Source organism: Cynocephalus volans, chromosome 11 (genome assembly GCF_027409185.1).
Source record: "Cynocephalus volans isolate mCynVol1 chromosome 11, mCynVol1.pri, whole genome shotgun sequence".
NCBI lineage: Eukaryota > Metazoa > Chordata > Mammalia > Dermoptera > Cynocephalidae > Cynocephalus > Cynocephalus volans.
In genome coordinates this window covers 91484398-91509848 of record NC_084470.1, presented here as the reverse complement: position 1 = coordinate 91509848, position 25451 = coordinate 91484398, and the positions used below count along the sequence as shown (strand labels likewise).

Below are 25451 nucleotides of genomic sequence, written 5' to 3'. Positions count from 1 at the left end.
ATATACAACTATTTTTGAAGAAAATTTGTGCCTTTTTCAAACAATGAAGGTAAAATGCTCATTGCATGCAACTTAGAAAATACAGGAAAGTAGGAGAAAAAATGTCACTCTTAGTCCCACCACTCAGAAGCAACCAGTGCCCACATTTTGGTGTCTTTTCTCCCCTGTCTTTTAATAATAACAATAATGATGATGATTTCTTGAGTGCATTAACTGAGCACTTACTCTGTGCCAGGTGGGTATTACTACTCCACCATAAAGATGAGGATGGTAAAACTTTGAGAAAGCAGCTTGTCCAAACATGTCTATGGACCAGCGATTGGAAAGAGACAGAAATGAACCTTCCACTGTTGTCCTGTCTCTGTTGCCTGGGATAAGAAAGGGCCTGGTGGGGCCTGAAAGCAGCCGCAGAATCTGGACACTCCCCTAAGCTGCAGACATGGACACACTCACAGAAGCCGTGACTCTGGCTGAGCTGTCACTGGCCCCATCTACGTCTAGGGCACCCCCTGGCTGTAGACAGGACTGTGTGGTAGGGCTGGAGCCTCATTCCCTGCCCCTCTCCTTCCTCTTGATTTGGAATCAGCTTCCTTTCTATTCTCAGTGTCAACACTGGGGAGGGAGGAAAGGCGAGGCCTGGGGGGACATCCAGGGGTCCTCTCTTCCCTTATATTGCCTATAATGAGCTCGGCCAGCCCCTCATGGGTTCATTAACCAAGGCCACCAGACGGAACAGGAGTCCCAGCTGGCAGTCAGGCCAAGCAGGCTGCCTGACACACGATGAAAGTCTAATTAGGGTGCTGGCCCAGGCCTGTGCAGCCGGAGCAGCCCTCTGCACAATGCTAATGTGACAGCAGGGCTGTCAAGGCCTCTGGAAGTGGAGAGTCTCTAGGGGCAGGCTGGACTCACCCTATGACCCCAGGGTACCGACCAACCCCTGGCTGCCTCTTCTTTGGAGCTCAGAGCACAGGGTCTGTGCTGAGCTCCAGATCCTTCATCTTGGCTGTCCCAAGAAGCCTTGTCCTGCTGTTTTACAGATACTTTATTTAAACGTGTCCTTTTACCTGCCAAGCAGCCTCCCAGGCATTGAGGGTGGCCTGGGTCTTGTGGTTTAATTCTGACTGCAATGGGCCCAGTGCTGGGTGGAGATGGAGCATCTGTGAATGAATGGAGGGATGAAGGAAAGAAGGAAGGAAAGAGGAAGAGAAGGGAGAGGGTTTACTTGGTCTAAAAAGTCCACTCTGGCTGAGAGATTTGGTTCAGGGAGGGAATCGACATGCCCAAAATCTCACAGCAAATTAGGGGCAGAACTGGGTTGGGAACTCAGGTCCCTAGACTCTAAGTCCAGCACTCCTGCTTGGCTCTGTGGGCCATGTCTTGTTAAGGCCCCAGTTGTTCCCTGTTCACCTGGGCAACTGGAAAACTTGCAGCTGCCCAGGAGGTGCTGTGTTTAGGGCTGGACTCACCTGGGCTGAACTCACCTGGGCTGAGTCTCATGTGGCATGTGATTCAAAGAAAGGATCAGAATGGCTCTGGGGGTTTCCCTGGGACAGGTTGAATATTTAGAGAACAATATTATCCCATGTTCTTTTCTAACATCATGTATTTCTATTCTAACAAACCTTTTCCAAAGCACTGTGACATCTTGGCTCTCTTATAATTTTGATGATAACCCAGGGCAGTGAGAGGGAGCCGATTGTTTTTTCTCAAGCAAACCAAGCTCCAGAAGAGCTGAGTGGCTCATTTTACAAAGAACACACAGTGAGATATTGAGCTACAAAATCCAGGGCTCCCAACTTCCAGCTTGTGCTTCTCTCTCAAAGAAATGTGTGTATTGAGGACCTCTTATTTTCCTGGGCTGGACTCAGTGCTGAAGATGTAAAGATAAATGAAACATGGTCCTTGCTCTCAGATTTTGAGAGACAAGAACATGGCTGGGGGGTGGGGGTCAGTGCCTGGTATTTGGTGTGGTTGGGGCAGTCCCCAACTCCCTGGGGCTGTACTCTTTGAACACCACCTCCTGCTTGCCCTTAGCCCTCAGCAATTAGGTGTCACGTCCTCTGGAAAGCTGCCTGGATTCTGACCTGGTGCCTTCTTCTGTGTGCCCATAATACTCTGATGTACTCATTTATTTGCTTATTTAACCAATATTTGTAGAGTGCCTACCACATGCCAGACCCTGGGTTTACAGTGATGAACAAGATAGACTTGGTTCCTACCATGGTGGAATTTACCATCTAGTAAGGAGAGGGATGAAGGAGAAAAAATAAAAAAGCAAATAAAAGAAAGACAAACTGTAATCAAATGATCGCTGTGATGGAAATAAATATAATGTGAAATGTTCTGGTTATCTATTCTGCATAGCAGCAGTGCCCCTACTTTTAATGTATCTCATGATTTAATGGGTCAGGAATTTGGACAGGGCTCAGCTGGGCGATTTTTTGCCTTATGTGGCATTGACTGGGATCACTCAGTGATATTCAGCTGGTGGCTGGTCTGGTCTGGACTGGAGGGTTCAAGATGGCTTTACTCACATACCTAGTGCTTTGGTGGGAATGGCTGGAAGGCTGGACTCTGCTGGGCTGCCTCCCTCTCCATGTAGTGTCAGGGCCTCTGTCTCCATCCAGTGTCAGACCTTGGGCATGGTAGCTCAGGCCTGGGAGACAGCAAATGGCAGCCTCAGTCCTCCAACGCTAGGCCTGGAGCTGGCATAGTCACCTCTGCCCCCACCCTCCTCTACTGGTCAAAGCTCAGCTTCAGGGGAGGGGAGATAAAGCCTTCTGTCAAAGGCTTGGCAGTCTTCTTTCATCCTCCACACTGAGCTATAATAGTGGTCAGGGAAGGTTTCTGGAGGAAGTGGGTTTATGCTGAGACCTGAGAAATGAGAAGGAGCAGCTCTGGGACAGGCCAGGTGGCTGGAAGTGATGAGTGAGGGGAGAACAGAAGGCTCTTGAGTAAGTAGGGAGTAGCATGGTCTGATTTATGTATTTAAAAGACACCCTGGGTTGGAGGGGGCAGAGCGGAGTGGAGGAGACCAACATGGCTGTGGGGTAGCTCTCTAGGCAGGAGGGAGTGATGACCTGCGGGGAGCAGAGCAAACAGGGAGAAGTAAACATTCTGGGAAGTCATTCTGAGGTTGGATGGAGGAAAAGAGAGGAATCCAGGATGTCTCCTGTTTCTCACTCGAGATGGGAAGGACTTGAGGAGGGATGTAAGGCATGTTTCATTGCCTGTGTATTTGTCTATCCCCCTTGGGACAGCCACTGGGCTGCAAGCTCTGAGATGGCAGAGAAGGTACCTGTTGACATGGGGTTTCTAGCACCTAGTGCAATGTTTGGCACGTGATTGGCACTCAATAAATGTTTGTTGAATGAATGAATGAAAGTCAGGTGGTAATTACAGTTGTTTGGTGGGGGGCGGGCAGGAAAGGAGCACATTTGTCTCTGGCTGTCTTAAGAGCATGGTGAGGCCTTTTGGGCAAAGGGTCACCTGCTAACATGCTGGCACCTGGTGCTGTGTTGCTGAGAGGACAGAGTGTGGACTTTGCAATGGTCTCCTGACCTAGAGAGTGGGGACCAGTGGAAGGCTAGAGCACTAGTTTACAAAGCCTGGTTACAGCCAGCAGCATCGGCATCACATTGGGACTTGTCAGAAATGCAGAGTCCAGGGCTTCACCCCAGACCTGCTGGATCAGGAACTCTGGGGGTGAAACCCAGAAATCTACAGTTTAACAGTGGATTAAGAGCCGAAGTTATGATGATTTTCTGGATGCAGATTTATGTACAACCTGCTTTCAGGCTGTGCTGGCCTTTCCTCCTCCTCACCAGCATTAAATCCATAATCCACTGTCCTTTCCAAGCCAGGGCTAACGTGAGCTTGGCTTTTCCTTTGGAAGGCCTGGAGTGGGCACCCTTCCTGGGCAGGAACAAGGCATGGAGGGCTACACATATGGTGCCTGAAAACCTGCCTCTCAGGGTAGGTGGATGTTTTTGTCTTAAGAAGTTGGGCAGTCTAACGAAGACAGAGGTTTCCTGGGAATAAGACTTTTTTCTTCCTCCAGAGAAATGTCGTCTAAAATACCAATACTTTGAGATGTTTGGTTGAGAGAGAGGAGGAGAAGGAAACTCTGAGAAGTCTTGCAATAAAGAAGACTGTCGACTTCTTTCTGAAAGCTATTTGACCACAGCATTCCCCCTCATCCTAATATTTATTAATATTTCACAAACTAGCACTTCTTGAGACCCAGTAAGAAAAGCTCTGTTCTAGACAAATGCTGGATTCCCCTGTGTGATGTCAGTACTCCATGCAAATAGTGCTGTGCATTTGGGGTGACAGAACCCTCTTCTCTCTCTTCTGACTCTCTAGTTGTAGATACCTCTCACCTTCCAAGGGATATACCTGATGCTCTGTCCAGAGGGTTAAGTGTTGGTTGCTGTTATTTGGACCATTGTGAGAAAAAGCAACAAGGAATTCTATTAAAACATGTTTAAAATGTTTTGGGAAAGAATTTGGAAAGAGCTGGAGGGGCTTTGCTAGTTAATGAATAATATTCTAAGCAAGTATTCTGTGCAAAAAAGGCTTGGAGCATCTTTCAGGCTCATGGAGGAGCTGGGAGGGACGATTCCAGTGAACAACTAACTTCATTTCCAAGTAGGCACTTCTTACTGGGGATAAAGCATCACAGAGTTTTTTTCACTGATGTAGCATTTCTCTAAAAAGATGCAGTAGTTTAGACTTAGTCTTCCAGTTATTCCTAAGCAGGGAAGCACATTTGCAGTGTATAAATTGAACATATAAATGTGCAAAGAATTCAGAATTAAAAGGTTGCTCAGATTGAGGTGGAAATGGAGAGAGCCATCAGGTGGGGCTGTGCCTCCATTTGTAGCTATTACTGTTACTACAGCTACTATCACCCTAGTAATGGCTTTCTGGAGTAATACTCTCCAGAGCTGATATTCTCCCAGGGCCTGTGTGCCAGCCGGGTCTTTCCTGATTGTTCTGTGCCTGTGCTGTGCAGGTTGTTTAGTCTTTCAAATGTCCCTCACATCCACATTACTGTGTGCCAGGTGCTCTACCAGATGTCTTACGTGCACTGTCTCACTGAAACCTCATGGTAAATGTTGTGATCTGTGAGGCATGTGCTATCTTTATCTTTCTAGTTGAAAATACTGAGGTTTTGAGAAGTCATTTGCCCAGAGGGACACAGCTGGAGCAGGGAAGTGGCAGAGCTAGGGTTCCAATCTCGGTCTACCTGACTCCAAAATGTAAAAAGCATCCAGCTGCGTGACTTCGGATATGTTCCCCCACCTTTCTGGGCTGGCTTTGTGTTTTCCTGTTGGCTGCCCATCCATCCACACCACTCCCTTCTTGTACGGGCATCAGGGCTTCCTTCCTCTCCTCCTGCTCCACGAAGGCCAGCTTAGGACTCACCTCTTCTGCAAAGTCCCTGCTGTTGATCCCAGACCATGGCTAGCTGCTCCTCTGGCCTCCCAAGGTGAGTCGTGCATCTCTGTCATGGGGCTCGGGACAGATTATCAAGGAACGATCCAGTTCATATATCTGGTCCTCCCACTTTGGTCTGCCCGCTGTTGGAAGTCAAGGGCCCATTTCTTGTCTCGCTCTCTCTTGCTCTTTCTCCCATGGTAGACACTCTATTACAGTTTTTTGAATGAATAGCTGAAAATACCAACATACTACCAAATGCTTTCTTTAAATATATGAAGGAAATAGTCTTATTTTGCGTGGCTGCAGAAGGAGAGAACTGAGGTCCAAGGATAGCATTTTCAGAGAGGCAGACTTCAAGTCAACCCTAAGAACATTCCAGTAGCCAGAGTTGTCTAGCAATGAAAGGACTGCCTGGGGAGGTAATGAGTTCCCAATCCACAGAGGTGTGTGCACTAAGGCTGGGTATTTTAGGGGGGAGTTTCTATAACATGGTGATGGTCAGACCAGATCAATGTTCCTCCGAATGAGGGGGGATCACTGATGACACATGAACCATAAACACTGAATTATCTTTCCAATTCTTTTTCAATCTTTCCAGTGACCTTGAGGAGAAAGTCTCAGTTTGATACTAGTGTGTTGTTAACACCTCTCTAATCTGCCTTTTAACAAATAGAGAACAGATCTCAGGCATCTGCATCTGCCTAAGAATGAATAATACTGTTTTGTTTCCCTTGAATGTAATTTTTCAGTTACCTTCTGTTTATGGTAAGTGATGCTTTTTAAAAATTAAGACTAGGGAAAATCCTTTGTAAATAAATCTATTTAAGTAAAAAAAGACAATTGACAGGGAGATTTTAGGTATGGTGATACCCAGGAGTGGCAGAAGTCCTGAAGGCAGCATAAGACCACCCCTGGACCGCTTCCAGTCCTGGACAGTGGACATTGTTCATCCCCACCTTCCCCATCCTCCACCTTCTTTTTTTCATCGCTGGGAGGCTCAGCCTAAAGAGTGGTCTGTACCATAGCTATAGCCTCCTTTTCTCCTTCCCGTTTTTCCATCTGGCCCTTTCCCAGATCCCACGCCAGCATCACTGTAATCAGCAACTTCCAAAGTATTAACCACAAAGCAATTTATTTATGTATGTATATGCTTGATATACATATATACATGCTTATTGTTTAATTTTTATACTAAAAATGAACTATACATGTTGTAATAAAGGAGATTTTAGTAAGCAGTAAAATGCAGGGGTTTAGTTTTGACTGGATTATATTAGGCAAATAGGATAATAAAGACCTTCAAAGGTTGTATAGGACCTTACACTTTGCAAATTTCTTCCCCAGCTTCTAGCTGCTTAAATCCTCTCAAGAATCCTGGTGTGTGTGTGGGGGGGAAGGGGTCAGGGAAGGTGTCGTCATCCCCACCTGATAGGCAAGGAACCTGGAGGTCAGGCAGGTGAGCCCTAGCTTAGGATCCACGACTGACTGGTGAAAGAACTGGCTAGAGGAGCTTTGGCCTAGAGGTGTGTGCCTAGTGCTGCACACACCACATGGTGCACCCATTTTGCAGGTGGATAAACCAAGGCAAAGTAAGCTTGTAGGGAAAGAAAAGTTGCCCAGGTATAGCCTAATGAGTCAGGGATTTTCATTCTAGTACCAAGAATACATTCAGCAAGTCAAGGTGGGGGGGTGCTCAGAGGTGCTTCTGGACACCAGACCCAGTGTGCCATCATGGCAAGGTGTGAGGAATGGGATCCCATAGGAACCAGTCTGCCTTGGGGTGGATGGGGAGTCACAGGAACATTTGCACTGGGCCTCTGAAGTTCACATAAAAGTTTGCAGGGAGAGAAGGTAGTAGTGAAGGAGGAAAACCATCATTTGTAGAAAACCTACCATAGGCCATACATCTACATACATCAGTCAGTGGATTTTCCCAACAAACTGGTGATAATATTAGTAATAATGGTGCCAATAAGAGTAATAGTAATAATTACTATATGCTGGGTTTGATACTAAGAGCATCACAGGAGTGGCCTCATTTAATCCTCAAAGCACCACTGTGAGGTAGGTTTTGTCAACCCATTTTACAGACAAGGAAAGAAAGACTTAATCAGCTTCCCAAGGTCACTTTGTTGGCGAGGGACAGAATGGACATTTGAACCCCAGGCTTCTGGCTCCACAGCACCCCAACCCTGGTAAGCAGAACCTGCTTTGGCCAGGTGACGCAGTGGATGTACTCAGTCCCTTTCAGAATGACTCTGTCTCAGGGAGCCAGGCCTGCATCATGGTCTTGGCTCCCAGTGCAGTGGCCTCACATGCCCCAGGGGCCTCCTGGAGGGGTGGGGGAGTCACCCCAAGAAACAAATAAAGAAAGACATTCCTGGCTCAGAGCTTCATCTACTGCCTGGAGAAGGTTTCCTTTCACAGAGAGAGGGAAAGGAGAGCAGGCTGGGCTGGAGGGAGGCGGGGCAGGCCCTGAATGTCAGCTAAGGAGGTCAGACTTGACCCTCTGCCCTGTAGGTCTATTTGCTCCTCTAATGGACCACAAGAAAGATGCCTGAGCCATGTGTAAACTCTCCTTGCCACCCTTTCTGCTTGGGGTGATGGCCTGTGATGGGCTGAATGTCAAAGCTCATGTGTTGAAGTCTTTAAACCCTGGTACCTCAGAGTGTGACTTTATTTGGAAATAGGGTCTTTATAGGGCAATCAAGTAAGAATGGGGTCACTGGGTGGGCCCTAATCCAACATGACTTGTGTCCTTATGCAAAGGGGGACTTTGGACACAGATAGACACGTGGGGAGAACACCTTGTGAGGATGAAGGCAGAGATCAGGGTTCAGTGTCTACATTCCATGGAATGTCAGAGATCGCCAGCAAACACCAGAAGCTAGGAATGAGGCCTGGAACAGATGCTGCCTCGCAGCCTCCGGAGGAACCTGCCCTGCCGATGGCTTGCTCTTGGCCTTGCAGCCTGCAGACTGTGAGAGAAGGCGTGTCTGTGGTTCAAGCCACTCCTTGTGTGGTGCTTTGTGATGATGGCTCAGGACACTAGTGCACAGCCCGGCACTCAGCCCGCCCATCGAGGCCCTGGCTTGGACTCCCTCTCTGGCCTTGTTTCAATCCCTCACCCAGCTCAGGAGGCACTTTTCACCTAGTCAACAAATATTTTCTGAGAGCTGACCATGTGCCCAGCCCTGCCTGTCCACCAGAGAAACAGACATAAGCTAGAGAGAGGGACAAAGACCAAAACCCAAAAGGAAATGAACGAGGCAAATCCCAGGGTCGATAGTGCTGTAATGACACTAAAATAGTGGTGTGATAGAAATGGGGAGCTGTGGTGTGGCCAGGGAGGGCCTCAAGGAGGAGAAACAGCTCAGCTAAGGTCTCAGTGACAAGAAGGACCAGCGTGGCTGGCTGACACCCACCCCTGCTTTCCCCAGGTGAGGTCAGCCCCCCTGTTACAGACTCTTGAGGCACCATGCACTTACCCTTCATGGCCGTGTTCCATTCATTTCTGTGGTTATTGGATTCCTATCTGAGGCCCTCGCTAGGCTGAAAGCTCCATGAAGCAGGGAGTGTGGCTCATTTCCCTACTACCATGTTGGCACAGAAAAAGCATTTGGTCACTATCTGCTGAATTGGTAATTCACGCTATGAGCAATGCAATGAATTCCAAATCCCACTTGGGGAAGCTTAGGTAGCAACACACACCTTTCTGGCCCTGGAACTAATTGAGGTCACGCTTTTCAGAGGCAGCTTTGCTGGTAGCCAACTGAGCAAGCCCAGTGTAAGACCTGAGAACGTCCTGGAAGAGAGCAGGAAGCCAGAGCAGGGACTTGGCTCCTGCAGGATGGAGTCAGCTGCAGGAACTTGCCTTCCTCCCGGAGGGACCAGTATCCCAGGGAAGTGGCTTTGGATTCATCTGCAAGGTGGAGCTCTGCAGGCTTGGAAATGGGTTCTGTTTGCTAAGCGGAATTTTCCGGCCCCCAGACGAGAAGCCAAGAAGCCAGAGAAGCTGGCTCACTGCTAATTTCATTTCCTAACTTACCAGCTTGGCAAGTCCTGGCTTTGCTAGCTGCAGTCTCTGGAACCTCATGCCCAGCTCCTCTAGCCAAGAAAGGAAGCTGTGACTCACCAGAAATTTTCATTGCTATTTTCTAGCCATAAAAGAAGAAAATCTATACATATATATATACAAAAGTGCTAACATTCTGTCTTAGCTCAGCAGCTTCTGCCTGCTGGGTAGATGCATGGATGCAAGATTGGAAAAGCAGAAAGGTGGCTCAAAATGTGCCTTAGACGAGAGCGTGGGCCTGGGTGCATTTTGACATCTTGCAGGAGTGAGGAGTGAGGAGAAGGCAAAGGAGCTGGATCTCAGGTCACGGGCGTTCCACTTTTAGAAGAGACGGTAACCCCCTGGAAAGGGAAGGGCAGAGGCTGAAGTCCCTGGCTGAAGGCCAGCATCCAGCTTAGCTGTGGCCATGTGGCCTGGGTGCTTCTTCCTGCAGTCCTGGTACAATCCAGATGGTGAACAGGATGGAGATATAGGCACTCACTAGAGCCCGTGAGACCCTGCAGACCACTCCAGCCTCACCCTGCACCCTCTCCCTCCTCTGCCACGCAGTTCCTTAAACACCCCAAGCTCTCCACTCCCAGTGGGCCTTTGCCCATTCTGTCCCCTCTGCCTGGAACTTTCTCCTCTCAGTCCACCCTCCCAGCCCGTTCACTCAGCTCCCTCCACCTCTTCCTCTAGAACCTCCCTTAGTGACCCTGAAGTCAGGCCAGATCCCTTGCTACGGACTCTCACGGACAACCGTGCCCCTCGTTTCTAGCACCTGCTGCCATTCTAACTTCACACTCACTTGTGGGACTCCATGAGGGGCATCTGTCTCCCTGGCCAGACTGTGCAGTCCATGGAGGCAGGAATTGTGTCTGTTGTGCTCAAGATTGTGTCCCTGTGTCTGATCTATACAAAATATTCAAGTGAAATGCATTGAATGGATGAAGTGCTGGAGAATGACCATTTCTGGTCCTTCTGGTGTTTAACCCCAGGGCTAATGATATGGTTTGAGTGGCCAGGCCACAGAAGATGGGTAGCTGCATAAAGTCACACAGCTAGTGTGGCAGACACAAGTGAACACCCAACCCAAGTCAGATGTCTTTGTGTTTTGCTGGGCCAGGTCCCATCTGCAGCCTTTCCCTCTTCTTTCTGATATGGTGAGAGCCTAGTACCATTGTCACCAAGGCCACTGATGCCAGCTTTCCAGAGTGGCCAATTCTGTTCCTGACAGCTCACCCCAACCTTTTAGTCTCCACATGAGCTAAGCCAGGGCTGGGAGACATAGGAAGAGAAGAACCAGCAATCTTCTGAGCTGGACAGACCTAGAGGATGGGCCTCCTGGTTGGTTGGCAGGCCTGGAACAGCATCTCTACAGAGAAGGACAGGCTGGCACATGATCCCCATCCTAGCCCTCTTCCAGATAGCCAGGAGGTGAGGAGCTGCGGTGGCCTGGCTGTCTGCATCCTTCAGCTCTAGCCTTGCTGGGATTCCTGGGGATTTGCCTCTTCTGCCGTGTGACTGTGGTATTTGGAAAGTGTTCCGTGCCATTTTGTGGTTTCATATACCATCCGACTACTTGCTGCTGGCTTCTACATTTGTCTCTCTAGCCCAGAGAGCTCCATCTGGACATTCCACAAGCCCTCTAGACTATCATGCTCAGATTGAACTCATCATCCTTCCTGCCCACCCACCCTTGACCTGCTCCTCTTCATCTCAGCAAAGGCTGCCTCTGCTCCCCCAGGTGCCAAACCAGAAAGCTGGGGAGTCACCACAGACAGCTTTTTCCTCCCTCTGAATTTCCAACTCCAATCCCATCCAATCAATCTCCAAGTACCATCAGTTTCCTACCTAGGTGTTAATTGACTCCCTCAACTTCTCTCTTGGTCCCCTCAAACCTGTCCTCTGCACAGTAGCCAGAGTGAGGGTTTGAAAATGCAGTTTTACCCTTTCATTCCCCTGCTCTAAGCCTTTCAGTGGCTCCCTGCACACCTCTGGTTGAAACTCAAATTCTGTAATGAGACTTAAAGGCCCCTGGCCATGTGCTCTCTGCCTAAGTCTCCAACTTCATTTGTCACCCTCACCCCCACCCCAGAACATCATGCTTGGGCCCCCTCAACTACATTCATGCCCTCTCCTGCTTCTCTCTGAGCCCTTGATCATCATATTTCTCCACCTAGAAAGCTCTTCCCTGTGAAACTCCAGACCAGCTTTTTGTTCTCAGCCTAGAAAGTGCTTCCTCTAGGGAGCCATCCATGACCACCCCAGCACCAGATCTGGGTGAGATGGCCTTCCTCTGCTCCAGAGTCCCCTTCCCATGACTATATTGTTGAAGCCATGCTATCATTTTCTGTTTCCTTGTGCATCTCCCCTACTCAAGTAGAAGGCTTGTGGAGCAGGGTCTTGCCAGCCCTTGTGGCTGGTGCATCCCCAACACCCAGTGGTGCCCAACACATCCGCACAGAGAGAAGGATGAATGGAAGCCTGAATGAACCAAGGCTTTCATCTTCCCGGCATCTGCTCACTTCAACTTAACAAGTCCTTGGTTGTTTGGGTAACTTCCTTCTCTTGCCTCTGCTCATTCTACCTCCTCCTGCAATTCAGTCTTTGACTGCACTGCACTGCAGCCCATGGCTTCAGGTGAGGTAAGTGCTATCCTTTCTGCCCTTCCTATTATCATGTCTTTCTGGCCAGGTGACCTGATTAATGGTCCCCAAGCCATCCCAGCACTTCCGAGCCCCTTCTGAGACCCTTGTCTCTTTCCTTCCCTCTGAAACTCATCTTCTGGCTGTAACTTCCATACATTTTGCAAGTGTAATTCCCTGAGGCTGTTCAATTCTTACATCCCAGGTTGAGCTAAGCCCCCGAAGTAATTTAGGTAACAGCTCAATTATCTCATCTCTCCTTAACGCTAATCTTACCACTTCTATCACCACCTGGGAAGCAGATAAAGTATTTTCAGCCCTAACCTTCTTCTCCCCTTGAAGTTTTTATCTCAGTTCATGTCATCAGCAGCCGCTCAGTTGCCTGAGACCCAAACCTCAGAATCACCATCCACTCCTGCCTCCTCCCTTTCCAGGAAGCCTCCAGGGTGATATGCTCTCCTGTTGAGGGTTTCTCAAGTCCAGTGTCTCTGGCCCCAGTGCCCCACCCAGATCTTACCATCTCTCTTCTCCTGAACTAAGATGACCTCTTGACTGGTCTTTCTGCCTCCAGCCCCATGTCTATGCCCACACCCACCACCAAAGCCCCAGGGTAGGAGAGGAGGGTGGCTGTTGGGGAGTAGGGGGAGGCAGCAGCTCAGTGACCCTCAGGGCTGCACCCTGGAGCACTTCCACTGGGTTTTGGGGAGGAGGGTGCCATCACAGTGGGAGGCTGTGCATCCTGAGAGCATGACCTCAGCCAGCTCCTGGAAGGGGGGGGGGCCCTCAGGATGGGCGTGGACCAAAGCAGGCCTGGAGGGGACCCTGAAGCCAACCACCCTTAGGTGGTGGATGGGCCTCTTCCCTTACCTCCTGCCTTTCCAACAGTTCTTTCCACACTGGAAAGAGGAGTAAGAGAAATTCTCAGGGTTGAAGGACAAGAACTTGCACAGACTCTCTATGTGGCAGGATGGGATTCTTGGTTCGATTTTGGTTTTGGTTTTTAATTGTCCTTCCCTCTTTCTTTGGGGAACATGGTATACCCTCCTTTTCCTAAGGCTGAGAGGTTTTTGGCAAAGTACAGTAGGCCTCCCTTATCCATGGGGGATGCGTTCCAAGACCTGAAGTGGATGCATGAAACCTTGGATAGTACCTGATAGAGTTTGGATGTGTTGTCCCCCCAAAGCTCATGTCAAAATCTGATCCTCAACTTGACTGTGTTGGGAGGTGCTTGGGTCATGGGGGCAGATCCCTCTTGAACAGTTTAATTCCCTTGGGGGGTCGGGCAGGGGAGGTAGTGAGTGAGTTCTCTATTAGTTCTCATGAGTGCTGGTTGTTTAAAGGAGCCTGGCACCTCCCTTCTCTCTCTTGCTTCCTCTCTACATGTGATCTTGCAACTGCTGGCTGCCTGGTGTTTTCCACCATAAGTAGAAGCAGCCTGAGGCCCACACCAGATGCAGCTGTCCCAGAATCATAAGCCAAATAAACCTCTGTTCTTTATAAATTACCCAGTTTCGGGTATTCCATTATAAGCAACAGAAATGAACTAATACAGTATTGAACCCTATACACTATTTTCCCCCATATATACATGCATACCTGTGATAAAGTTTAATTTATAAATTAGGCACTGTGAGAGATTAACTGCTCTTTGGTATATATTTGGCTTCTCTTTGGCATATCCAAATTGCTAGCACCACTACTGTCATGCTTTGGGCCATTATGAAGTAAAATAAGGGTGACTTGAACACAGCACTGTGATGCTGTGACAGTCAATCCATCACTGAGATGGCTTCTAAGTGACTAACAGACGGAGTGGATATGCTGGACAGTGGGATGATTCACATCCTTGGTGGGATGGAGCAGAACTGTGCGAGATTTCATCAGGCAGCTCAGAATGGTGTGCAATTGAAAATTTATGAATTGTTTCTTTCTGGAATTTTCCATCTAATATTTTTGGAACACAGTTAACTGTGGGTAATGGAAATCATGAAGAGCAAAACTGCAGATAAGGCAGAATGACAGTATAGGCAAGAGACAGATCTTCTCCAGTTTCATTAATATCCCAAGCTTCGGGAAACAGTGGTGTAAGGACCTGTGGTCCTCAGACTTGAGTGAGCATCAGAATCCCCTGGTGGGTTTGATAAGACCCCGATGGCTGGGCCCTGCCCCAGAGTTTCTGACTCAGCAGGTCTGGAGTGGGGCTGCTGCTACTAGTCTGGGGAGCACACTTTGAGAACCCTTGTTTTAGCATAGTACCCAGCTAGGGTATGCTAAGAATTTATCCATCACTGTAGAACAAAAGTTTATTTGTCCTGTGTGTGCCTTACTCAAAACCATCCTTCCTTAACCCCTCCTCCCAAATACAGAACCTGAACCCTCCAGACCCCTCTGCTACCAGCTCCACCCAGGGGCGGAGGCACATGTTTCCAAGAGACAAAAGCTGATCCCTGGGGGAGAACAAAGGGTTCAGAGTCTGAAGGGATTTCAGGGATTGGGAGAGGCAGGGAAGGGGAAAGAAAGTGTCCACTTTTTGTTCTCCACTGCATAGTTCTAGAAATCACACAAGTATTTCAAACACAATTGGTTTAGTATTTCTTAGCCCCGGGGGAGGCAGCTTCTTCCCGGAGGGAGAGGTGCATGTAGCAGGCGCCACACTTGGTGGGAAAGTAGACAGCATAGGCCTTAGAGGAGAAGACCTGGGTCTGACTCCAGCCCTGACTGCTCTGTGACCTTGCAGGGTCACTTCAGCTTGAGAGCCTCTGTTTCCCCAGCTGTAAAATGTGTTGTAATAAAACCTTGACGAGGCATCATGAGGGTCAAAAGAGCCGAGGTGGGTGACAATGTAAACCACTGTGTGGATGATAGTTCCAATGTAGTCGACCTGAGCTGTCTTGGTTTCCACAGGAAAGACCAGTACCTCCTCTCACCTGTGAACTGTTGGTATCTGGTCCTGCATCAGACCCGGCGGGAGAGCCGAGACCACGCCACCCTCAATGACATCTTCATGAACAACATCATTGTCCGCCTCTCCCAGATCAGCGAAGATGTCATCAGACTCTTCAAAAAGGTGGGCAAGCAGCCACCCCACCTGCCCCAGGTCTCTCCCCCAGTCTGGCCATGGCAAAACTATGCCTGCCAGGGTGGGATGTGGTTTGGGGACAAAGGACTGGGAGGGCAGGCATGTTGAAGGATACAAGGGGCCAAGGGCTGGATGTGACACTCCATCCCTGAGTTTGAACCTAGATATGCCTTGCAAAGACTGTGTGGTCTCAGCCACTTCAGCAACCACTGCCACAAAAATAAAAAACATTGCATGGCTAGGCAAGTAGTACATGTTCATTGGGAGAAATTTGGTAAAATGGAGATGAGCACGCACACAAATTAAAATCACCTGAAATGTTATCACTCAGAGATAATCATTTTGATGTTCTAGGAATTTTTTATATGAACATATGCAAATGTTTTCTATGAGTGCTAGTATTTACACATTTTCTGGTGTACATATGCATTTTTCCCAAATGAGATCATACTGCATATGTAATTTTCCTACCTGCTTATGTCACCTAAAAAATTATGTAACACTCTGTTACAAAATTTTCCCACATCAATAGATATATTTCTATAACATTTTGAATGATTACATAGTATTTCATCTCACAGATGTACCCTGGTTTAACTAACCTCTTATTGTTGAACACTCGGGTTATTTCCATTATTTTACTCTTATAAATGATACTGCTGTGAGTTCCTTTGTCACATCCACTGTTACTTTCTTTTTTTTTTTTTTTTTTTTTTTTTTAAATTTTATTTTGTTGATATACATTGTAGCTGATTATTGCTCCCCATCACCAACACCTCCCTCCCTTCTCCCTCCCCCCCTCCCCCCCAACAATGTCCTTTCTGTTTGCTTGTTGTATCAACTTCAAATAATTGTGGTTGTTATATCTTCTTCCCCACCCCCCCCGGTTTGTGTGTGTGTGTGTGTGTATGTGTGTGTGTGAATTTATATATTAATTTTTAGCTCCCTCCAATAAGTGAGAACATGTGGTATTTCCACTGTTACTTTCTTAGAAACAGTTTGCAACAGGAATTTCATGATCAAGAGGTTTTACCCATATAGATGTGTGCAGAAGCTGAGTGAGAAGGGAGTTTTCACTTTTTAGGGCACCCCGTCTCTGTATCCTGAGCTCCTTGCACAGTGCCTGGAACAGGCTGTAAATGTTTGTTGAACTGAACTCACTTCCGTGAACTTCAGTTTCCCCAGCTGTAAAATGGGCAAATCATTTAGCATCTGTGAACCTCGTCCTCTTTGTCTATCCAATGGGGTTGAGATCACCTGCTTCCCAGGGACAGAGTGAAGGTCAGACAAATGGTGTCCGTGAAGGAGAGAGGCACTGTTGCAAAGTGCTTGGGGTGTGGCCTCTCGGTGCAGAGTTCTTCAATTCTTGCATTGGTAATCCGGGTTCCATCATTTATTAGCTGTGTGTCTTTGGGCTCGTTACTTAAACTCTCTGTGCCTCAGTTTCTTCACTTGTGAAATGGGGCTAGAAATACCCACAGGGCAGCTGGAAGGATTAAGAGGGTTCTTATCCCCATCTGCAGCATGGAGAGCAGTGCCTGACACTTAGTATGTGTTCGGTGAAAGCTGGCTATTATTATACAAATGTAAGGATGATTATTACTAAAATAATCTTGCTCATCTCTTCTTGCCAGATGCCAATTTTAGGGATTTGGTGACCTGGGATTGCTAGGAGCATAAGGAAGGGGACAAGTTGATTTAAAATATAATCATCCCTCCAAGGTCAGTGTTTGGATTGTCCACTTTGAGGATTACTTCTATAGCAAAACTATAATCACGGGCTAATTTCCTCTTGCCACACAATATGCTTCTGGTCCCCTCCTGGGGCTGCATTTATAAAATGTGGTCTAAGTTTAATACCTGTGTAAGCAAACATAATCAGGAAAGTGAATACAGTACGAAAAAAAGAAAAAAAGTAAAAAGAAAATCACACCGCAATTCAGACGTCTCAAGTTTGGACCGATGGTCCCGTTGCCAGTCCCCGCCCGCCACTGCTGTCACATTTTTTTTCCTGGGTGGGAGTGACTCACAGAGAAAGGGTCATCAGGGCCTTTAGGAAATGAAGGGCCTTTTTCCTGAGCTGAGCCCTGGGACAAGTGAGATAAATCTTTTCAGTTCTCATTTAGGCTGACAGCAGCCTGACTTGTGATGGGGGTTAACAGGGTGGAAAATAATGAAAAAATGTCTACAGCTGAGCACCTGGCTGCCTCGTTACTGGGCCTGTGCGGGTGAAACAAAGGAAACAATCCGGCCCCTGTGCGCCTGCAGAGAGACGGACAGAGCCTGGCTGGCTGACTTAGCACGGCTCGGCCCCTTTGTGTCGCATTGGTTACGTGCTATCTTGGAACCGAGGCCTGTGCTGCTTACATAACAACAGTTCTTGCGGACCTCGGAACAGCTGTGGAGGCCGGTCGCTGGTCAGACTGGAGAACCGACTCCTCACCTACCCATTTTAGAGATGAGGAGGTAAAGTCTTGTGAAGCTGCGAGGAGAACCCAGACTTGGCAGCTTTGGGCCCATTGTCATCACCAGCAGGAGGCACTGTGGCTGGGCTTTTGGAGGCGGTCTGGTCTCAGAACTGCCTCTCACTGACCCCGGACAAATCTCTTTGAGCCTCAGTCTGCTCCTCTGGGAAATGGGGACAGTAACGATGCATACTGCAGGGGGCTATTTTACCAGTAGAGGTAGAGCAAATGTCCAGCACAGACCTGGTATCCAGCAGCTGCTCATTAAATGGTAGCTGGCTAGTGATTTCTAGAATGGAACTCCTCCCCATGCCTGAGATGGGGTCTAGTGCTCAAGATGGCTGTTCCTTGACTGCCCCACTAAGTCATGCTTGTAGTGAGCCTACAGGAGGAGGGAGTGGCTTCCAGGACAGGTGTCCATCCTGTGCCTGTCTTCCAGCTTGTGCCTTTTTTGGCTTCAGCCTGGGACAGCCGTCCTGGCTGCCAGCTTCTCATTGATGCAGGATGCTCCCTAATTTAATGGCTTACCTTGCCGTGATTCTCCATTTCTCCTTTTGCAGTAGAGTCTGTTCTTCAGACTAGAGGCAGCACTTCAAATTCCAGAAGCTATGCAGGTGGCCCTTGCTTTAAATGTGAGATGTGGATCAGCCCTAGCAAAATGGAACTGAATGAGATCTTAGAGGCCATTGTTAGTGACCAGGACTCTTATGGTTGCAGACGAAATCCAGCTCAACCTACTTTAAGGAAAAAAGAGAACTTACCAGTTCTTCAGAGATGAGCTTGGCTTTAGGCATGGGGGGCTTCCAGGACACAAAGGATGTTATCAGAGACTTGTATCTGTTTTCCTTTTTGGGGGGGACGGGAGGGGCTCCTTCATAGTGTCTCCTCATGTGATGACCAGGTGGCCCTTGGCAGCTCCAGGATTACATCCTACCTGCTTCAAGTCCCTTTTCCCAGAATTGGGTCTTCTGGGCTCTGATTGGCCCAGCATGGGTCATGTGAACACACCTGAAGCTGCACCTGTGGCCAGGGAGATGCAGCACTCCGACTGACCAGGCCGGGGGAACATACTCATCCCCAAAGCCAGATGCTCACTTAACTCCACCTGATTCATGGGGCCAAGAACAGGTGAGGAGTGGTTCCCCAAGAAGAACGGGGGTGCCCTTACAAGTAGAAGGGAGCAATAAAACAATAGGTGTCTGCTAGACTCCCAATACTGTGCGTTTATCATCCTCTACAGCAGCTGCTCACCCTCTGCTAGATGTCCCTCAATAGAGGACATTCACAGCCTCTCAGGATAGCCCATTCCATTTGGGGACAACTGTGGTCAATCGAAAATCTTCCCAGTGCTGAAATGAAATCTTACAGTGTTTCCACTCATGGGTCCTGGTCATCCCTTGAGGGTCACATAGATGAAATCCATATGGAAACCTTTTAGTTGCCCGAAGTCAGAAATCATGACCAACCACCCCATCTTACCTGTGCACAAACATTCTAGGTTCCTTTAATTGTTTCCCCTGTGATTTGGCTTTGGATTTTCTCCCCACCTTGGTCACTCTCTCTGAGTCGTACCACAGATCTCTGATGTTCAGAACCATTCAGAAGACTCTAGGAGGTCTAACCAGCTCAGAGCAGAGCAGGGCTGTCTAGACACTTTATTTCTAATAATCAGACCTGTGAGGGCATTTGTCTTTTTGATGACAGCTTTATCACATGATTGACACTCAACTCTGTCAGCTAAAACCCCCAGGTGTTTTTGTACCGACTGTTTTTTAACCTAGCCTATGAATTCTGCAATTGTGTTTCTTTAGCTTTGCCCTTTTAAAACTTCATCTTATTAGAATCTGGTCAAATGGTATCAGTGTCCTTATTTAAGTGATTTTTCAGGCAGCAAGAGGGTGATTTTCAAGAGGTCCTCATTCCTCTTTTGTGGGAAAAGCCTGCTTTGCAGCTTCTTCATGTCTCTGTTAGTTCTTCTGCAGGTCAGTTCTTTGGTCTTATGTTTGATTCTTTGCCTTCTTAGTGGAGGCGTAGAAAGTGAGGCAGTGAGAATGAATTCACAGCGGAGGTGAGTCTGGAGTTGGGTGTTAAAGGATGAACAGGAGTCCCCTGGTGGGGAAGTGAGTTCAGTGTCTGGAGAAAGGCAAGGGCACAGTGAGTAGAAGACATCATGAAGGGGGTCAAAGGCAACTGCAAAGGAGGCTGCAAAATGGCAGTGCATGGCTGAATTTGGCTCTCAAGTGTAATCTTTTTGGCCCTCACTATGTTAAGAAAAATTAAATTGACGTTTAAAAATTTGGAGATTTCACATAAAATCTCTTGTAGAATTGGAAGCTCCGACAGTACCAGATCCACATGGGCTCATACTTGGCCATAGTTAGCTGGAGCTGAGCAGCTGCCGGCCCTGTCAGGCTGGGCACACTCTCTGCACTGGCCCGCTGGCCCTGCTGTTGTCCAGTGTATCATACCTGCTTGCTTCCTTTATTTCGTCTCCCTGGCCTTTTATGCATTTGAGTTTGTGCCCTCATCTTCAAACATTATCTAACAGGGGTTCTTAAATTCTAGCATGTGTCAGAATCACCTGCAGGGCTTAAACAGACTGCTGGGCCCCAGCCCCACGGTTTCCGATTTTGTAGGTCTGAGGTGGGGCCTGAGAATGTACCTTTCATACAAGTTCCCAGGAGATGCTAATGCTGCTGGTCTGGAGACCACACATGGAGAATGACTCATCGAGTCCAACCTCCTTGTTTTACAGGTGAGGAAACTGAGGCCCACACCTGATAAGTGCAGAGTCTGGCCCCACAGTCAGGTTTTTGACTCCAGGTTCAGAACTGAATCCCCTGCCCCATGTGGCACATAAACCAGGTGGGAGGTTCAGTCTGCATCACCCTTCCCCCATCCCTAACCTCTCCTGAGACCCGGCATTGAAGCCCCTTCCATTTCCAGCCTCATTCTGTTTTCCTCAGACTCCTTAACAACAGCGTCCATCATCCTATGCTCCAATGCCTGCGGAATTTAATTACTTGCCCTGGCCGTGATGTGAATTTGATTGCTGGAAGCTGTGGTGTTCTGGAGGCCGCACTAATGAGGAAAGACTCTTAGCAGGGAAGAGAAGGCATTTCGGGGGCTTGTGTTTGAAAGCAGCCATTCACTGTGTGGCAACAAGGACTTGGTCTTGAGTGAGTTTTTACATTCCCGTCTCAAAGATGTCCATCACATTTCATAAATAAATCAGGGCTTTTGTGTCCAGTAATTGCATTGCTTTGTAACTGAGATCAAAAGCGCCAGTGGCCTTGGATTCAAAGCCAAGTTTATCTTTTGGTTGCAGGAGAGAGTGAGGGTTTGCATGCTGGAGGGCCCAGCTACAAGGCCTGCATGGGGATGGGGGTGGGGTGGAGAGAGCAAAGTGGGCAAACTGCCAAAGGGTGAGGTTCCTTCAGCCAGTCTCTACTGTCTCCCAGGGAGATCAAGTCGTGAACAATCACTCTGTCAGCAGAACCTGCTAAGCTGGTCATCAGGCATTCCCAACTCATTCAATAAACATATTAGTGTTCGCATGACAGTAGGCAAACAGTAATTATTAACAATGAGTGAGTGCCTACTGTATGCCAGGCTCTGGGCTCAGCATTCTATATGCATTTAATTCTTCAAGTCTGCTGGTGGCGCTCTTGGGTGCCAGGAAGAGCTGCTCATGTTGGCAAATGGAGTGATGTCGGTGCCTGGTGGCCTGCGGGGCGAGGCCAAGAAGACCCTAAAGGGAGGCTGTTAGGAAGCACTCGAGCTCTGGTCTTCATACCCATCCGCTGCCTCATGTTGGTGTTCCCGAGTAGCACACACCGAGCTCTCAGGGCTGGAAGGGAGTGAGAACGGTGAAGTTCTGGGGTGTCAGAGCCTGTTTTTTTTTTCAGCAGGTTGAGCCGTGGGCAGAGCAGGAATTTGTTTTCCAGCCTTGTGCCCATAAGGATCTGGGTTAGAACAAGATGTAACAAACCAGCAACAAAGACTGTCAAATAAATAAATAAAAAAACCCTTCAAGTCTAAGAGGAAGATGCTGTCATTACCTCATTTTACAGATGAGTAAACTGATGCCCATAATGGCAGAGCTGGGGTTTGAATCCAGATGTGTCCGACTCCAGAGCCCATGCTCAGTGCTAAGGCAGGTACTAAGGCAGATAGAGAAATGAGTCCCACACAATACCCACCCTCAAGGAGCTCAGAGTGTAGTGTGGAAGCCAGGACAGGTGTGAAGCAGTAACTTCTCCAGGTGTAGCACAGAGGGATGGTCATTACCACAGAAGCCCATTCGGAGGGAGGAGAACTTGTAATCAGAGGCAGATTCAGGGAAGGCTTGATGGTGGGGAGGCATCTGAAGTGAGCCTTGAAGGATCAGGGGAACAGCCTGGGTTCCCTGGGATGCTGGCTCTGAGGAAGCACATAGGGTATGGGGTATATTCAGGAGGGCTCTTGGGATTCCCACCTGCAGAGAAAGGGAGGGAAACAAGCCAGCACATGGAGAAATTGGCTGTGGCACGGTCATAAGGAAGGCCTCACCTGACTCTTCAGGGAGCTTGATAGCCTTCAGAGTTGTCCTGAGGTGTGGCAAGTAGTCTGGGCCTTTATACCCTCATGCTGATTAGTCAGTGGATATGTGAAGCTTCTAGAAAGGGGCATGGGCTTGGGCAGATGCTCTTCAGCTGAGGCAGTTTCAGAGAGGGCTGACAGCTGGGGGTGTCTGTCACAGCTCTTTCCACAGCTGGGGGAGTAAGTTCTCCAGTCCTGACTGACATCTGAGTGGTGTTCACAACAGATATGCAGAGACTTGGGAAAAGTGAGAGACAGAATCCAGACCAAAGCAAAGGCCTGTGAGCAAAAAAGTCTGGGTCTTATATCATGAACAAGTAGACAGCTGGGCAGTAGCTAGGGTTACGGATGGACTGTGGCTCAATCTCTGTTTTGCCACTTTCTGGCTGTGTGAGCTTGGCCTAATCCCTAAACTCTCTGAGTTTGATTATTTTCAAAATGGAGCTAATAATAGCCCCCTCCATAAGGTGGTTGTTAAGGATTAAAAAACCTTTTAGAGCTGGCTGGTTAGCTCAGTTGGTTAGAGCACCACCGTGTAATGCCAAGGTTAAGGGTTCAGATTTCCATGCTGGCCAGCCACTAGAAACAAAACAAAAAACTCCAAAACTTTATAAAATGCCTACCTAGTACATAGTAAACAATTGATACATATTAGCCATTATTAGGTTGATTATTGGGACTTTGAGAAGGAACATAGTGGTAATTAAGATAGGAGATGGAATGAAGGAAGATTTTATTCAGGGTGAACAGGTTAAACAAAGGGCCAGAAATAAGGAATATGCTCAAGAAACTATTCATTGATTAGTTCTCAATGATGATGGTCTTGTCTCTTCTTTTACAACCTCTTATTTATTTTTCTTGCCTTATTATGTTGGCTATGACCTCCATCCAGTACAGTGGGGAGGGGAATGGCATCCTTGACTTTTAAAAGGCATGCTTCTAATTTTCCACCATTTAAGACAAAAACTCTTAGTGAATTAAGAATAAATAGGAACTCCCTTAGCTTGATAAAGAGTATTTACCAAAACCAACAGCTAATCATACTTCCTGCTGAAGAGAGTTCAGCCAAGTGGCTGTTTATGAGATTAATACACAAAAATTAATAATGTTCAGTGTGCCAGCCATATTCAGTTAGAAAGTGCCATTTAAGTGCATACATTAGAAAACAAGAATGATTGAAAATTAATGCCATTGATGCTACAAATTAGCTGCATCCCAGAAGTTTTGATAGGTGATGCTGTCATTGTCATTCAGATATAAATATTTCATAATTTCCATTACAATTTCTTCTTTGCCCATTAATTATTCAGAATTTATTTTTTTAAGTTTTGAAGATTTTTAAAAGCTTTCTGCTTATTTTTAATTTGCAAGTTTATTGCACTATAATAAGAAAATTAGATCTATAAGATATATATTTTTTGATATATGTTGGAACATTAGCTTTATCATATATCAAGATTTCCTCTAAAGCGATAGTCAGTAAAATGGAAAATACTGGAGCAGGGTAGACAAACAGATCAAAGAGAAAGAACAGAGAGCCCAGAAATAGACCCCCCCAGAAATGGGAACTTGTATGGCATTGGTATGTTACAAGTCAGAGGGAAAAGGATGACTATTTAGTAAATGGGGCTGATTAACTGGTTGTTTGTTATCATTTGCAGGAATTGATCGTATACATACACCATATGCATCCACCCCCCCCCACATACACATATTTTTTTATATGGAAAAAAACAAGGCCTGTACCTTTGTTCACAAAAATATATTCAAGATAGATTAAAGTGCTAGAGGAAAAATGCAAAACTTTAAACCTTTTCAAAGAAAATGTAGGAGCTTACATGTAAAACCTTGGGATAGGAAAAGACTGCTTAAAGAAAACATGAAAAAGCACAAACCGTGAAAGAAAATATTGATAAATTCCATTATATAAACATTTAAAAAATCTTCCATACGAGAACAAAAATAAGTAAATGTTTCTGAATTAGGATTTTGAGGAAAAAAATGAATGTTCTAGACATTAGTTTGTTTCATTATTCATTTGTTTTGTGGCACATCCAACATTATATTATTACCTGATTTTTATATCTCATTTTCAAAATACATGAATTCTCTAGTAAAAAGATCCACATGATTTAAAAAAAAAAAAAAAGAACAAATAAATAAATAAATTGAAAATACAGAAAAGACAAGAAGATATTTGGCACGCACAGAATGAATAGCAAGTTAATGCCCAGAATATAAAATCAGATCTTACAAATTAATAAGAAAAGGGCAAACACCCTTTAGTAGAAACATGGGCAAGAGATTCAAATTGGTAAGTCACAGAAAATAAAACTTAAATAGTCAAAAATTTAAGAAAAGATGCTCATACTTACTGGTAATCAGGAGAAGGTAAAATGAAACAAAATGAGATACAGTTTGACTCCCAGAAGATTGGTAAAACAAATCCTAAGGGCTGGAAAGAATGTGGAGCCTCAGGGACTCTTATACACTCCTAGTAAACAGGTACATGGGTCCAGCCCTTTCAGAGAACAGTTAGGCAACATCCAGTAACAGTGAAGGAAGAACAGATCCAAAGGCTAGCAATCCCACTTCTAAATACAACCTAAAGATATTCTAGTATATCTGCACACACACAAAAGTTTATATGAGGATGTTTGCTGCAGTGGTTTTTATAGCAGAGAAACAAAGAGAAATAACCTAAATGTCCATCATTTTGGAAATGATTAAGCTGTGGACAGTTACACAATGGAATAGTGTACAACAGTGAAAATGAAGGAACTAGATCTACAAGTATCAATGCAGATAAACCTTGAAAATGTAATGTTGGCTGAATAAAGCAAGGGGGAGTATGATATTTTATATAAAATTTGGAACACAGATAAATAGTTTATATTGTTTGTATTATTAGACATCCGTCTAAAATAAAGCTATACAAATGAGGACAGTGGGAGAATACACACCAGCCTCAGAGTAGTGAATGAGGAAAGGAGGAAGAAGGAAGGAGACCAAGACCACTTCACCTGCATCGTTCACGTTTTGTTTCCTAGAAGTGGTTTCAAAGCAAAAAAAGCAAAACTTTAATAAGTTATCCTAATTTGCATGGTGTGTTCATGGGTTATTGTTATGGGTTCTGTTATTGTTCTCCCCACTTTCCTGCATGTTTTAGATATAGGAGA

The 25451-nt window shown here is 46.7% G+C and overlaps 1 protein-coding gene across 2 annotated transcripts in view; it reads left to right on the top strand.

Moving 5' to 3' along the window:
* SRGAP3 (SLIT-ROBO Rho GTPase activating protein 3) overlaps positions 1-25451 on the top strand; it is a 229785-nt gene that overhangs the window by 114084 nt on the left and 90250 nt on the right. For both annotated transcript variants that reach the window (XM_063114225.1, XM_063114223.1), the window contains exon 3: positions 15052-15214. In XM_063114225.1, coding sequence (XP_062970295.1) covers positions 15052-15214 — 163 coding nt within the window. The remainder of the gene's footprint in view (positions 1-15051; positions 15215-25451) is intronic.